The sequence below is a fragment of the Gallus gallus genome, chromosome 21 (assembly GCF_016699485.2).
Source record: "Gallus gallus isolate bGalGal1 chromosome 21, bGalGal1.mat.broiler.GRCg7b, whole genome shotgun sequence".
Classification (NCBI taxonomy): domain Eukaryota; kingdom Metazoa; phylum Chordata; class Aves; order Galliformes; family Phasianidae; genus Gallus; species Gallus gallus.
Genome location: NC_052552.1, coordinates 2,582,660 through 2,595,182, shown reverse-complemented (window position 1 = coordinate 2,595,182; position 12,523 = coordinate 2,582,660). Strand labels below are relative to the sequence as shown.

General features: G+C 47.7%; 1 protein-coding gene, 1 long non-coding RNA gene and 3 other non-coding genes across 6 annotated transcripts in view; 4 read left to right on the top strand and 1 right to left on the bottom strand.

The window, feature by feature from the left end:
* The window catches only part of TTLL10 (tubulin tyrosine ligase like 10), a 54,625-nt gene that overhangs the window by 29,418 nt on the left and 12,684 nt on the right, over positions 1 to 12,523 (top strand). For both annotated transcript variants that reach the window (XM_040651315.2, XM_046903245.1), the window contains one exon: positions 1 to 6,261. This exon is cut by the window's left edge. In XM_040651315.2, coding sequence (XP_040507249.1) covers positions 5,942 to 6,261 — 320 coding nt within the window. In that variant the 5' untranslated portion in view covers positions 1 to 5,941. The remainder of the gene's footprint in view (positions 6,262 to 12,523) is intronic.
* Positions 1 to 12,523, bottom strand: part of LOC121107376 — a 44,930-nt gene that overhangs the window by 21,509 nt on the left and 10,898 nt on the right. Inside the window, exons 4-5 of the long non-coding RNA XR_006931982.1 lie at positions 5,097 to 12,523; positions 1 to 1,927 (exon numbers count right to left, since the gene is read on the bottom strand). The exon at positions 1 to 1,927 is cut by the window's left edge and continues 4,132 nt beyond it. This is a non-coding gene — a long non-coding RNA (uncharacterized LOC121107376). The remainder of the gene's footprint in view (positions 1,928 to 5,096) is intronic.
* On the top strand, positions 1,647 to 1,731 carry MIR200B (microRNA 200b). The gene has a single exon (NR_031474.1). It is a non-coding gene; the product is annotated as a microRNA 200b (primary transcript).
* On the top strand, positions 3,970 to 4,056 carry MIR141 (microRNA 141). Its single transcript, NR_031473.1, has one exon. It is a non-coding gene; the product is annotated as a microRNA 141 (primary transcript).
* On the top strand, positions 6,477 to 6,560 carry MIR429 (microRNA 429). Its single transcript, NR_031561.1, has one exon. It is a non-coding gene; the product is annotated as a microRNA 429 (primary transcript).

Genomic DNA, 12,523 nt, shown 5'->3' with positions numbered 1-12,523 from the left:
CAATCTGCAAGGATGCAGCTTTTGCCACCCCTCATCTCACCATAGGTCTGTAAATACAAATATGTGATTCCATCACACCCCCTGAAATGATGAGGCATATCACATAATAGTGCATATTCGTCCTATAGCCCATTGCTACGAGCTTTGAGTCTGATGATCGATCCCCTTCCTTCTCAGAGCAGTTCATGAAATTAATGTAATTGAGGTTTTTTTCCCCCTAATTATAACCAAGCATCACGGAAATTCACTAAACTGTGGTCATTCAAGAAAATTTTTGCTCTAATATCAAGCAAGCACAGTTTTGATACATAGCAACCAGATCTGTTAACACAGCCTAAGGTTTTGTTGTCTGGAAATCCTCTATTCTAACTATGACATCTAGGCTACTTCAGACAAAGAGCTATTGTTCAGTTCTTCTTGTTGACTTTCTCCATGCCGTGTTATTGAAACAGAGAAGACACTTTCTTTTGTAATGGTTAAGAGGAGCATGTCTGTTTGCTGGCTGCCTCGGGGAAGCTTTACCTTTCCTGACACTTACCTAACAGCAAGGGGCCAATGGGGTTCAGTGCTGTCTTCTTAGAAATAACAGGAAAAAAATAAGCACAAAATGCAAAAGCGATCCCAACCCTTCCTCCATTCCCCATTTTTTTTTTTAGCTATTCCTAGAAAGTCAGAATGGAAGAGGGAACCACAGCTGTACTTATATTTAAATGCCAATGCAGGGGCATGGCCCACAGCACAAGACTTGAGAAGTCGTGCAGGGCAGTCTCGGGTTAAAGCTCTTGCAATGCAACTTGTTTGCATCAGCAAACTTGACTTGACTTTCTCTTAAAAACACCTTGAGGAGGTGTTCAAGGACCTACAGTGTAGTGACCTACCTGTAATATATCAGGTAATGTACAGAAAAACATGACAGATGGACACATCTTAAACCCGTGGGATTCCAGTTGCAACAGTGGCTTCCTCCATCATTTCATCCTGTTTTGGTCCAGCTGTTCTTCTCTTCATTTTCTCCACCTTTCAGTTCTGATGTTGGGTGGTTGCAGTGCTGCTGAGAGGCTGGCAAAGGCTCTCACCTTCCTGAGGCTTTGAGATCTCCAGCAGGCTTCAAAATGCAATGGAAGGGGCGTTTGTCTTGGCTTTGCAAAGGTACTCAACGCCAACGCTGAGCCTCTTTGTGCAGGAGAAGCTGCAGTAATGTTGGCTACTGCAGAGATTTTTCTTGAGAACTCAGTGTGTTTCTTAATGTCTGTTGCATAATAAAAACGTAGACAAAGCTTGCACGGCTGGAGGTACTGCAAGAAAGGTAAGAGTTATATATCCCTAAGTCTGTACAGTTGCATTGCTTCCCAGGCTTTGCTTTTCCCCACGTTTTTAACTCACCGTAGCAGGTAGGGCTGTAACTGCCCAGCCCCCATCTTGTGACAGTTGGCAGCTGATGGGCGCGTTGCATTAGGTGAAAATAGAAGTGAGGACCCTTCTTGGTAAGTGACAGCATTTGATAATTGAGGAGATCCCAAAGGAAGGACAGCTGTAGGTTGTATTCCTGTTTTTTTTGTTTTTTCCTTCCTCTTTTTTTCTTCTCCAAACAGCAAGGCTTTCTAGCTTGTGCTATATCTGCTGCTTGTAGACCATGATCCTGAGATGCCATTACCATCTTACTGGGCAGCATTGGATGTTCTCTGTTTTTCTAATACTGCCTGGTAATGATGATTGTGGTGTTTCGTGCACAACGTGGAAAAGTTCAACAGCGAATTTGGAAGCGGAGGTCAGTGGCCAATAGATAAACCCAAGTGTGATTGACTGCCCACAGCTGGGGAGATTTGACATAATTATGATGAAATGCTTCAGGCTATAGAATAAGGGGTAAACGCAAATATAAGAAGGTCATCTTCCTGTAGAACTATGAAATCATCTCAGGGTGAGCCTGGGAACAGAAGATCGTGCAGAATATAGAGCACGGCACATGTTTGATATTGCAGTGATAGAACACATTCACATGAAAATGCAGAGAAATCGCATTCAGAGAAATGCAAGAGCTCTTCTCCATTTATATTCTATTTACCTTCAAGCCACATTAGCTTTCCAGAGAACAAAAGCAAACATTTTGCTGAAAATTAGCATTTAAGTCTTCTAGTTTATAATTTTCCCTCCAAATCAAAACGTTTTTCTAATCTAAACATAAGATAATTTAAGGAACAGACAGCTGAGATCAACAGCGGAGTTTAGTTTTCCAGCCTTGCTATTGTCATTTGCTCTGTCCTTTCCACATCAGCTCCTCTAGGCCTCTCTCCTCCAGCACAATGCTCCAATAGCAAAACCATTTGTTTTAAAACCTTGAACTTATAAGTAACATTTTTATACAGATGGGTTTTTTTTAATGCCAATTTCTCACTTCTCGGTGAGAAAGTGGGGCTGTTCTTAACTACCATTCTCCCTACTTATCTTCATTATTTTGGTGGACTAACACTACAGTGTGCTTTAAGGGGGGATGGACCTGACTCTTGCCCCGTGAGGTTTCTTTCCATACATTGATAATACTGCTTAAAGTCATTTAGAAAGAACTAGCTCAGTCTTAAAGGACTTACTGTGGGAACATTGTGTTCAGTGGTTTACGGATGCTTTCTGTTTCTTTCTGAGAATTAAGGCAATACAGGAAGCTTTACTCCTCCAGTCATCAGATATTGGAGGCACAGCATGAAAGCTATCTCCAAGAAGGGATGTTACTGCTGATAGGTGCTTTTGTTGGACGTGGGGTGCTGTGGGCAGGTGTGTCAGTGTCCCTGGCAGGTAGGAAGCCCTTGAGAACACAGCAGCCCCACACACACACCCAAGCTCCTTACAGCTCCTGGCGTGCTGTGGTGTTTAGCTCCTAGCACAGAGGGCTGCTTGGTCCGTGAACGCCTATCAGAGTGCAAAGCCACCCACATACACACAGCCTGGGTGAGATGTGCTGTGTGACAGCTTAGATCTATGCAAAGCTTGCACATACTGTGTGAAACACTGCGCCAGGGCCACAAAGACTTGCAGGTACCTTAGGGCTATGATAAATATGCATGCAGCAGAGCAGCGTGGCTCAAAGCAGAGCACTCCTGCTATCGAACCACAGTGCCTGAGAGGTACAGCCAGCTCCAAGGGGACAGGAAAGGAGCAAACCCTGCTGCCTCCCCTGCATGGAGAGAGGGTCAGCAACAGCCAGAACCCCAGCATCCCTGCCACACAGGCCTACGACATAGAGCTCTTAGGCAAGGGAACGCCTCGTGGCTCAGAGCTGGGCTAGATTTCTGCTACAGCAAACTAGTGGACAAAATAACATGAAGCAAAGCAGGCAGCTACCCTTCATCTTCATCATTAGCATTCATTACGCTTAACTGCACTACCAACAACTGCACACCTAAGTCTCCTGTCTCCTCCTGTCACTTTGATTTAAGATTCAGAGTTGCCTGCATCCCTTCAAGCCATACCGTACAATAAAGTAACATCAATGGACTGTATTGAACACTGGGCCATCTCTGACATATTTTTGTGCCCTTCTTAGTATTGATTTGTTTTTACACCAGATTTCAGTTTGCCATTTTACCCGATTGGAAAGACTTGGAGTGCTGGTATTTCTCTGAATCAAAGGGGAGACAGGAACGAGGAAACTGAGAAACCAAAGGAAGGAGATCTTCCTGCTCTTCCACTGTACTGAAATAGAACCTAATCTTGTGTTTCTATTTTAGATTTTCAGTACATCAACTTCCTGCACCATCTTTGTCTCCTGAAATCCACCACGAGCTTCAAATTATCTTTTAGTACCAAACGCCTTCCTTCTGCCCATCACTTACCTGGTAAATTATTGACGTGCCCGGTGATGTAAGGCAATCTTTCTCAAGCCACTTTCATTAGTTTTCACGGACCACTGACGTCCTGAAGAATGTGGAATCATTAAAATAGATGCTCCGTTTCTCCAGCTGCTGGACAGACAGTGGTCCTCTGTGGGCATCTTACTAGACAGTGCTGGATTTCTTGGATCTATTCTAACACTGTCTGGTAACGATGTTTAAAGGGTGAACCAAACAACACCATGCATCAGGAGGAGTTCTCACAGAAAGACACTGTGCCACAATTTAGGCCGAATTGGAACATTTGGCCAAGAGGGTAAGGATGTTGGTTATCACATTAATGAGTATTATTAGACGTAGTACATGGTTATGATCATAAATACTCGTGACAAAGAAGCTGCTGGAAACCACCCTGCTAGGTGCTAGGTGCTCCCACCGCAGTAAAGGAGGTGAGAAGCACACCAGCTCTAGCACACAAATGCACATCTCCCCAGAGGCACAGCACTGCACAAACCCTCCTAGCAGTGGGGTTAGGGCTGTGGGGTATTTGCATGGCCCAGCACTTGTCCGGGGGGCTGAGAGATTTGCTAGTAGCTAGCCAGGCTTGGCTGTGAGAGGTGCTCAGGGCAGGACTCTGGTGGTAAAGGTCGTTCTTCCCAATTACAGTTCAATTACCTCCATGGCTGAACAGCCTGTGAACTTTCAACCTTCTAACCTGCCCCGACGCAGGCAGCGCTGGCAGCATATGGAGCAGGTGGGTTAATCACTCTAATCATCCCATTAAGAAACAAAGCAATTTAACCCAGGCAAGGAACAAGGACTGAATGCTTACCCTGCTCTACCTAACCAAGCAGAAGGATGGGAACATACCAGCCTCCCAGCCAATGTGAGTTAATGGTACTGCAAGAACAAGTGCTGATGTGCAGCTTTGCATCTCTGCTTGGGTCCTGCCTTGGCACCCATAGCTGTACCAGTATGATGGGGCAACTAGACTGGGGCCACTCATAAATGACATTCAGACTGCATGCAACACAGAGAGAAGGTCAGCCTGAAGTCTGGAGCTGCCTGGACCTTAGGATCGTATCCCAGTTCCATTCCACATTTAAAGCACTGATTTCCTTTGGAAAAGGATTATCTAGAGTAGTATTGTTAACAAACCAGTAACTTTGATATAATTCAAATCCGGATGAAAATTTGGGCATGGCCTACCTCCAGAGAATAAGAATTCACATCAGGACTCATTAACAGGCCACTGTATGAGCTGAGACTCACCCTTTCACAAGGATCGTCGGTGCCTTTCAAGTTTTGGGGTTCCTGGGGACCCGCTCTGGTTTGGGATGGTGCACAGACCTCATGCTGGTTGCTCAGAACTGCACCCATTGTTTTTCAGCTCCCTTCTGTAAGAAACGTAGGGCAACGTTACACACAGGCTTGGGCCATGCTTCTCTCTACAGCTCTTTACATAGGCTCACAGGACTGCTCTGTGCTGGAATCACAGCACTAAAACCTTTTCCTCATCCTCAGCTTAGTGCTAATCCCTTCCCTCCCTCCTGGATAAAACAGGTACAGCAGCCCAGAGGCATGCAAGCAAAAAATTCTCTATGCCTTTCAACCCTGTCCAGTAGGATGCCATACCAAAACTGCCGTGTAATACAGGAACAGCAGAAAAACAAACCAAAGGCAGCTCCCACAGAGGTGCTCTTGCCCTTGCACATTGCAGTTCCCAGGAAAACGAGAGCAGGAGGGAGCAGAGGAGCATTCTTTGGTGATTAGCCTCTGTGTGACTTATTAACTGGCCCACAAGGGACTGAGGAAATGGTGTGAAATTTGAGTGATTCTGCAAATTGGCTTTTAACAAGCATTTAAATGAGATGAATTGGAGCACGCACCCAACTCCCATCCATCTTCTCTTCTTAAAACTCAATATGGATGCTAACCTTGGATGGATTAAAAAAAAAAGAAGATAACAATAATTGGGCATCCCTGGCATGCTCAGGGATGTCACCTTAAGTTAATAACAAAGGAATGGAACCAAGGAAATTCCCCTGCCCTCCCCCAGGCTGATTTATGCCTAGGAAAGCGTCCACTCAGCCTTATCTAGGCAAGAACAGTGAGTCATGGGAGTCAGGAGCAACCCAGCGAAATCCCCTCGGCCTCAATATCTTCCCCTCCCTCCCCTTCTCCCACCAATGTTCAGCTTGCTTAGCTCAGTTCCACAGCAGAGCAATTCCAAGGGCAGTCCTGATGCTCACTGCGGTAGAAGAGCTAAGACCCGGCCTGCATTAGGCTTAACTCTGCCTGGGGGTTTAATATCGATGAGAGCACAGCTGTGGGGTGCAGCTGAACCACATCTGCATCCCTGCTGGGCGATGGAGCTGCAGGACACGGGGAAGGTGAGCGCTGCACAGCAACGTGGACACGGAGGATGGAGCCGGTGGTAAGTTCAGCAAGTTCTTTACAGTATTTTTTAGTTCTCATGCCAGAGAACTGCAAACAGTTGTGTTCTCACGATTGTGCTGCCTGTACTTCAAGTTAAACATTTACTGGTTACTGATGTGTCCATGGGAGAGGCCCTCAGCCTTTCCCCGCCCCGTCACTTCAGCCCTGGAGCTGGAAGAAGTGCTCTCAACGTTGGTTTCCTTTAGCCTGAGCGCCTGCTGATTGCTGTCTTACCAGGCAAAGTTAGATCTAGCTATTTCTGTCTAATACTGTCTGGTAATGCCGTCAATCGCATGGGCAAAAGTCTTCGCCTTGACAGAAGCACGGAGAGAAAAGCTTGCTTGGGTCGGAAGAACCAAGGAGGTTTGTGCCTGGGCTGGAAGCTCGTCTTAAGCTGTATCTTGGAAGCTGTAACACACATGCAGGGAGATGGGGAAAGTCAAAGAGCGGGCGGTTAGGTTAGCACGTCGGCAGGGCAGGCAGGCAGGGCAGGCTCCTGTGCAGCTCAGTGTACGTTGGTGACTTTTGGACCCGTTATCAGGTCTCTCTGAAACGTGATGGGCAGAGCTGTGCCAACCCTGCAGCAGTGAGAAAAGCCCTTCTGCAGGAAGGACAACCCGTCATAGGTCAGTATTGCTTGGGGACAGAGTGAGCACAGCTGGGCTGAGTGCTCCAGGACTCAGCACAGAGACGTTCCTCCGGGTGACTTGAGGCCATTTTGCCATCTGACTTCACTCTCTGTTTAAGCAGCTGCTTCTGTTAGGAAATAATGTGTTAACTGAGCAAAACTTCACGACAGATCGGTCCATCCTGCTACTACTTCAGAGAAGGGCTGCTTCATCTTTATGCCGATAGAAAAGTGCTTCTTCCAAGTGCCGCTAATAAAAGGGGTCTGCAAAGGTTCAGCACATCTTCGGTTTGGGATGTGGTCAAGCTATAAGGTGGGCTTCCTGAAGAGTGTTCTGGTTCTCTACCAGCCGAAATTCGCTCTGCCCCCATTGAGAGCGGCGATAAGCTGTGCCAGCAGCAGCACTTCGGAGCAGCACAGCAGGATGCATTGCCAACCTCACCTGAGCAGCACCCTGAGGCACGAGGACCGGGATGGCACAGCTCTCTCAGTCAGTCCAGTCTCACTCAATGGTCAGGAATTTCCCATTAGGAAATCTCCTTGCCCCAAACTGCTCAGACGGTGCAGATGGTATCTGTGTCCTGCTTACCGTGACTCATGCTGGCAAGTCTCATTTTGCAGGGTACAAGCAACGACCCCTTCCATAGCACAGCTCTTTGACAGGAACTTGTTGCTTCCTTTGATGTGCTGCAGTGTCTCCTCAAGACAATTTCATACAACTGCAGTGCTATCCATGAACTGCAGCTGCTGGACTCCTTGTTTTCCTTTCCTCTGTGCGCCCTCCTCATCCAACCCCTCCACATTTCAGAGGACCTGGAGTTTCTTATCGAGGTTCCCATTTCTGTTTTTCTATGGTGCTCAAGTGCCCTTTCGGAGTTAAGGCATTTTCCTTGAAACGAAACAAGCCTGACCTTTTGGCAGCACTGCCCTTTGCTGGTTATCTTTAAAAGAAGTGAAAACAAGAACTACCTCCCCCTTCACAAAACGGGTTCTTGGTAAGAAGGTAATAACAAAAAACAAACAAGCAACGCAACGTCCTGGTTAGGTGGTTTCAAAGGGTGAGTATGGACAGCCCATTCTCAAAGAGAATGAAGATACAACTACAGTCCTTAATGCTACGTTCACGTGTTTATTTTACTACTTACTGCAATCACAGTGATGAATATTTTCACTGCTTTTTATCATTAGAATCCATAAACGCTCCAAGATTCTCTGCACTGAAGTAGGAAGGAAAGTTTCATTGGCTGCTATCACATAAATGCATGTGTTCTGTCCCACATACTACTGGACTTGCTCTTTCAATGCCCTGGAGCTTATGCTAGAAATGCCTTTGAATTCTACATCTAATAAAAGACTTATTTGGAAACAATACAGAACTGTGCTTGCTTCCCACCACACATACGCACTGGTGATGCTTCCTAGTGCTGCTCATCACCATGAGGAAGGGCTCCAGAACGGGCTGTGTTTGCCATCACAGTGCCATACAGAATGCCCATGAGTGCTGTGCATCTCAACACGCTGCACGCACTGCAGTCAAACTGCCAAGCATGACCTGCACGTTACGTTGGGAAGGCTCAGACACACACAGAAAACAACTTGTTCAGACAATGGCAGGAGAAAAGAACCAGGAGACTTCGTGGTAGACTCCAAGTATTCAGGCGTCTCATTTGGCTTTAACTTAGCAACATTAATGTTTAACCTACTGCCACGGCAATGCGTGCGCTTAAAAGCAAGTTCAGCATCTCCTCTCCCCTCCTGCAACCAAGGATCTTAAAAACGGGGGTTTCTAAAAGGCAGCTGAGAAAAGGCAAAGGAAAAGCGTTAAGGAAAAGCGTTAATTACTCCCCAGCATTTTGTGTGAATCAAAACATTTAACTGGAAAAACAGCTTGAACTCCGCTAAGTACTCGGTGACTCATCACGGAGCAATAAAGGAGTTAGGTTCGTTAAAAACAGCTCCCATCAGCCGTAAGCATAGGGAAAGCCCAACCAACACCAAGCACTGCTCTGGGTATGGCACGGGCATCTCACAGCCCAGAAGCAGCCCCAGGCTCCCTGCAGGATGCTATGAGGATGCTGGGTGCCATTAAAGCTCCGTGCCCCCTCTGGGAGAAGCACTTTTCCCTCTGTCAGTTTATTTCAGGGGAGGTGGGTGGGGTGAGCTGCCAGGGCTGTAAATTTAACCAGCACCTCTTGGCACAACCGCTGCAATCCGAACTGATTGGGGAGCAAAGTTCAGGACATTTACACTGCAGAAACTCCAAGTGCTTAATGTGATTGTTTTGCTCGACTCAAGTGCAAGTTCCTTAAGAAATAACTCACTTTTACCAAACTATCTGCCTTCTTCAAGACAACAGTGGGTTCCTCCCCCCCCCCCCCCCCAACTAGATCAAAACGACTCCTAAATTCAGGTTACTGAGGCCAGCAGGGCGCTCAGGGTGGGTCTGGAGGAACCAAAGGGTCTGATACAGAGAAAGGTTCCCCTTTAATCTCAGTGTCCGAAGGCAAATCACTTAATGGGCTGTGTTAAACCATTACCTGGATCCCTGCAATTGGGAGCCAACGCCAGGGAGAGGCTGAGCAAACACTCCGGGGAGAGAAGCAGCCTCATTTGGATTGCTAATTTTATTTGCATACCAAACACCACTTTAAACAAACCCATTTGGATTTCTGTGTGCGAGCCTAACTCATTATTCACTATCTGCTATTTGATGACTGTGAGCCTACCCTTTCAATAAACACTTGCAGCGCGTGAGAAAGAGCTCTAACTATGGGGAGCCAGGGACAAAAGTGGGATGCAAAGTTAGCTCAGCTCGCTGCCTCCTCCTTGGCCTTTATCTCCTTAAAGCAGGGCTTGGAATCAGGGCTGCTCTAGAACCGCTGGGAACAAAGGCACTGCTTGTAAATACAGACAACAGGCAGAAGACCAGAGGAAGCTTGAGCTGCCTACAGTAGTATGCTCAACGAAGGGAGCTAGCACGTGTTTAACTCTTACCTAACAGCAGCCAAGAAGTTGGGAGCTGCTGGGTTGGTGGAAATAAATGCTGGAAGTCGTTTTTCCCCTCATTCAGAGGCAAACAGCCATTTGTGAAGCACACAGCCATTCCTCATTGAGGCTACCCACTCCCTTTGGCCTCTTATTGCTATTGAGTGACCAGCTGAGCCCACTCTGGCCATCAACGCATCCAGCTGAGCTGATAGGGGCTAATTGAGCATCTTATTAAGATGCATAACGAGGGGATCTTCCTCACCTGAAGCTGCAAGAGGCAGGGTGAGCAGTTCCAAACAGCCGGCTATGCCAAATAAATGCTCTCCGTGGTGAGAAAACACAAATAGCTCTCAGCACAGCCCGTGGGATGGCCCTTGTGGTTTGTGCAAGTGGTGATTGACAACATGCAGGAAAAGTTGGCCCTGTCTGATGGTGCGAAGCAACTGCTTTTGTAGCCCCGCTTTGCAAGGAACTCACAGCAACAGATGGGGCCCTGTCAGGGTTTTGAAGAGCTCACAAGGCAGAGGGAGAAATAACCAGGCTGACACAGAGCCAACAGCCATCAGGTTGCCCCAGCACTCTGCTTTAAGGACTGCTTTTTCCCTCCTCTTCGTGTCCGTCTTGAATATTGCAGGCATTCTGGAAGTCGTCCCTGCTGGCAGGAAACCAGCACTGTGCTCCTGTGATGGGTTCCTCCAGCTCCCACTGGTTTCTGTGAGTTATTGCCTGGTGCTGCTTCCTGGTTTTATTCCTGGCACAATATAACACAGGCAAAGCAAACAGGTGGCAGGTAAAAAGGCTGATCGTTACTGGGCTTTGTGGTGTGGCACAGAACAAAGGCTGTGCTCACAAAGGCTCCTATCCCTGGCACATGGCATTGTCGCCAAGCCTCGGGCTTTCAGTGGCTCTGTGGCCTTTCTGGGAGATAGGAAGAAGTGCTGGAGGCTGGCACAGGTCAAGGCTGTGTTGCTGCATCACTGGGATAATATGCTGGTTTGATGCAGCAACAGCATCAGCAATGGTGCAGGGCAAAAGCAGGTGGGTTAGCAGAGTCCAGCGGGCAGAAAAGTGAAGAGCTGTTCCTCCTGCCTGCACCATTCCTGCTTTAGTTGAAGCAGAATGTTCACAGGGCTTCCACGCAGCCCGGTGTCACTTCTCTCCCATGGCCACCAAATGCAGAGCTTCTGCAGCATTACCAGCTGGTTCCCCTGAGCTGCAGAGCAAACATCCTGCACTCAGCAAAGCACACTCCTCCTTCATTGCAAGCAGCCCTCTGCTTTGTTCTTCACAAAGCCATCTGCTGCACAGAGCTCCAGAACAGAAGTGGGTTTTGTGTGCCTCTTGCAGCCAAGCACCTGCAGCAGCAAAGAGCCATCCACAGCACGGCCAACTGGAAAAGAAAAATGCAGTGGGCTCCCTGTGGTCTGCCCACAAAGGACCTGGCAGGTCTTCTGCAAGCCTGGGGACCAGGGTAGGTTGCAGGGCCCACCTCGGATGCTGTGCTGAGGACAGGTCATGCCAATAAACGGGAAAAGCCAGGGAAACAGGAAAGGAGTTCGTGCTCATCTGGGTGGGAGATGGAGGGCTGCAGAGGTGTCAGGAGGGAAGGGGCTGAAATGTGCTCAGGTGGAGCCCTCAGTCTATTTGTGGAAAAGGTGAGCAGACTGTGCTCTGTCCTCCTTGACGCCTACCAGCAGGTAATTGGCCACGGTCACACACAAGAGCTGTTTGCTTTCTTTCTTTCCCACCTTTCTTTCTGCCGCTGCCACACCTCAGGGGCTGGATTTGGCCGGAGCCACTTGTCCCTTCTTAAATCACAGCTCTGAATCAGAACAAGAGCACGATGTCAGGAATGGGTCAGCACAAACACAAAGCAATACCAATAAAGCAGCAGAGGGAAGGAGTACATTTTCGAGGAAGCATTCCCAGTTTTCTCAGAGCACCAACACAAAGCCAGTTGAAACCCATGGAAGGTTCACTGGGCTTTGGGCCAACCTCCTTTCCCCACAATTGCACAATCTTTCCCCTTCTGAGCCACTGAGCTCGTGCCTTTGCTGCTACTCCCAAGCAGGACTGCAGGTGCTCAGTAATCATGGAGTCATAGAGGTTGGAAAAGACCACTAAGACCATCTAGTCCAACCATCAGTGCTGAAAGATGGCCCTGCTATGGAACCATAGAACCATTTAGACTGGAAAAAACCCCTTACCATTATTCATTCCAACCACCAACCTAATGCTGTGATAAATCTGGAACAGGGAAATTCATGAGTTCTCATTCAGCAGCCAGCACGTGAGCTTGGATTGTCTTCTCCTACCTCCACAGCTCTGTTCAGAATTCAGCCTGGGGTTAATCATTAATTCCCCCAAGTCTGCAGCCCACATGCCTGCTGTGCTGAGAGCTGGGAGCAGGGCAGGGCACAGCCTCACCTGTGCTTTGGTTTGGGGTGGGAAGCACAAGGATGCATTATTTAATAAACACAATAAACAATTATTGATTACTGTGAAAGTCCACGACACAAAAATACCTTTCCATCATACAGGTGAGAAGACCAAAGCTTGGAAGAGTTGTATGCGTTTCTCACGTCTCACAATGGCTCCTCCTCTCCTGATGGTGCTGTAGCTCCTTGAAAAAGCACCTGTAATG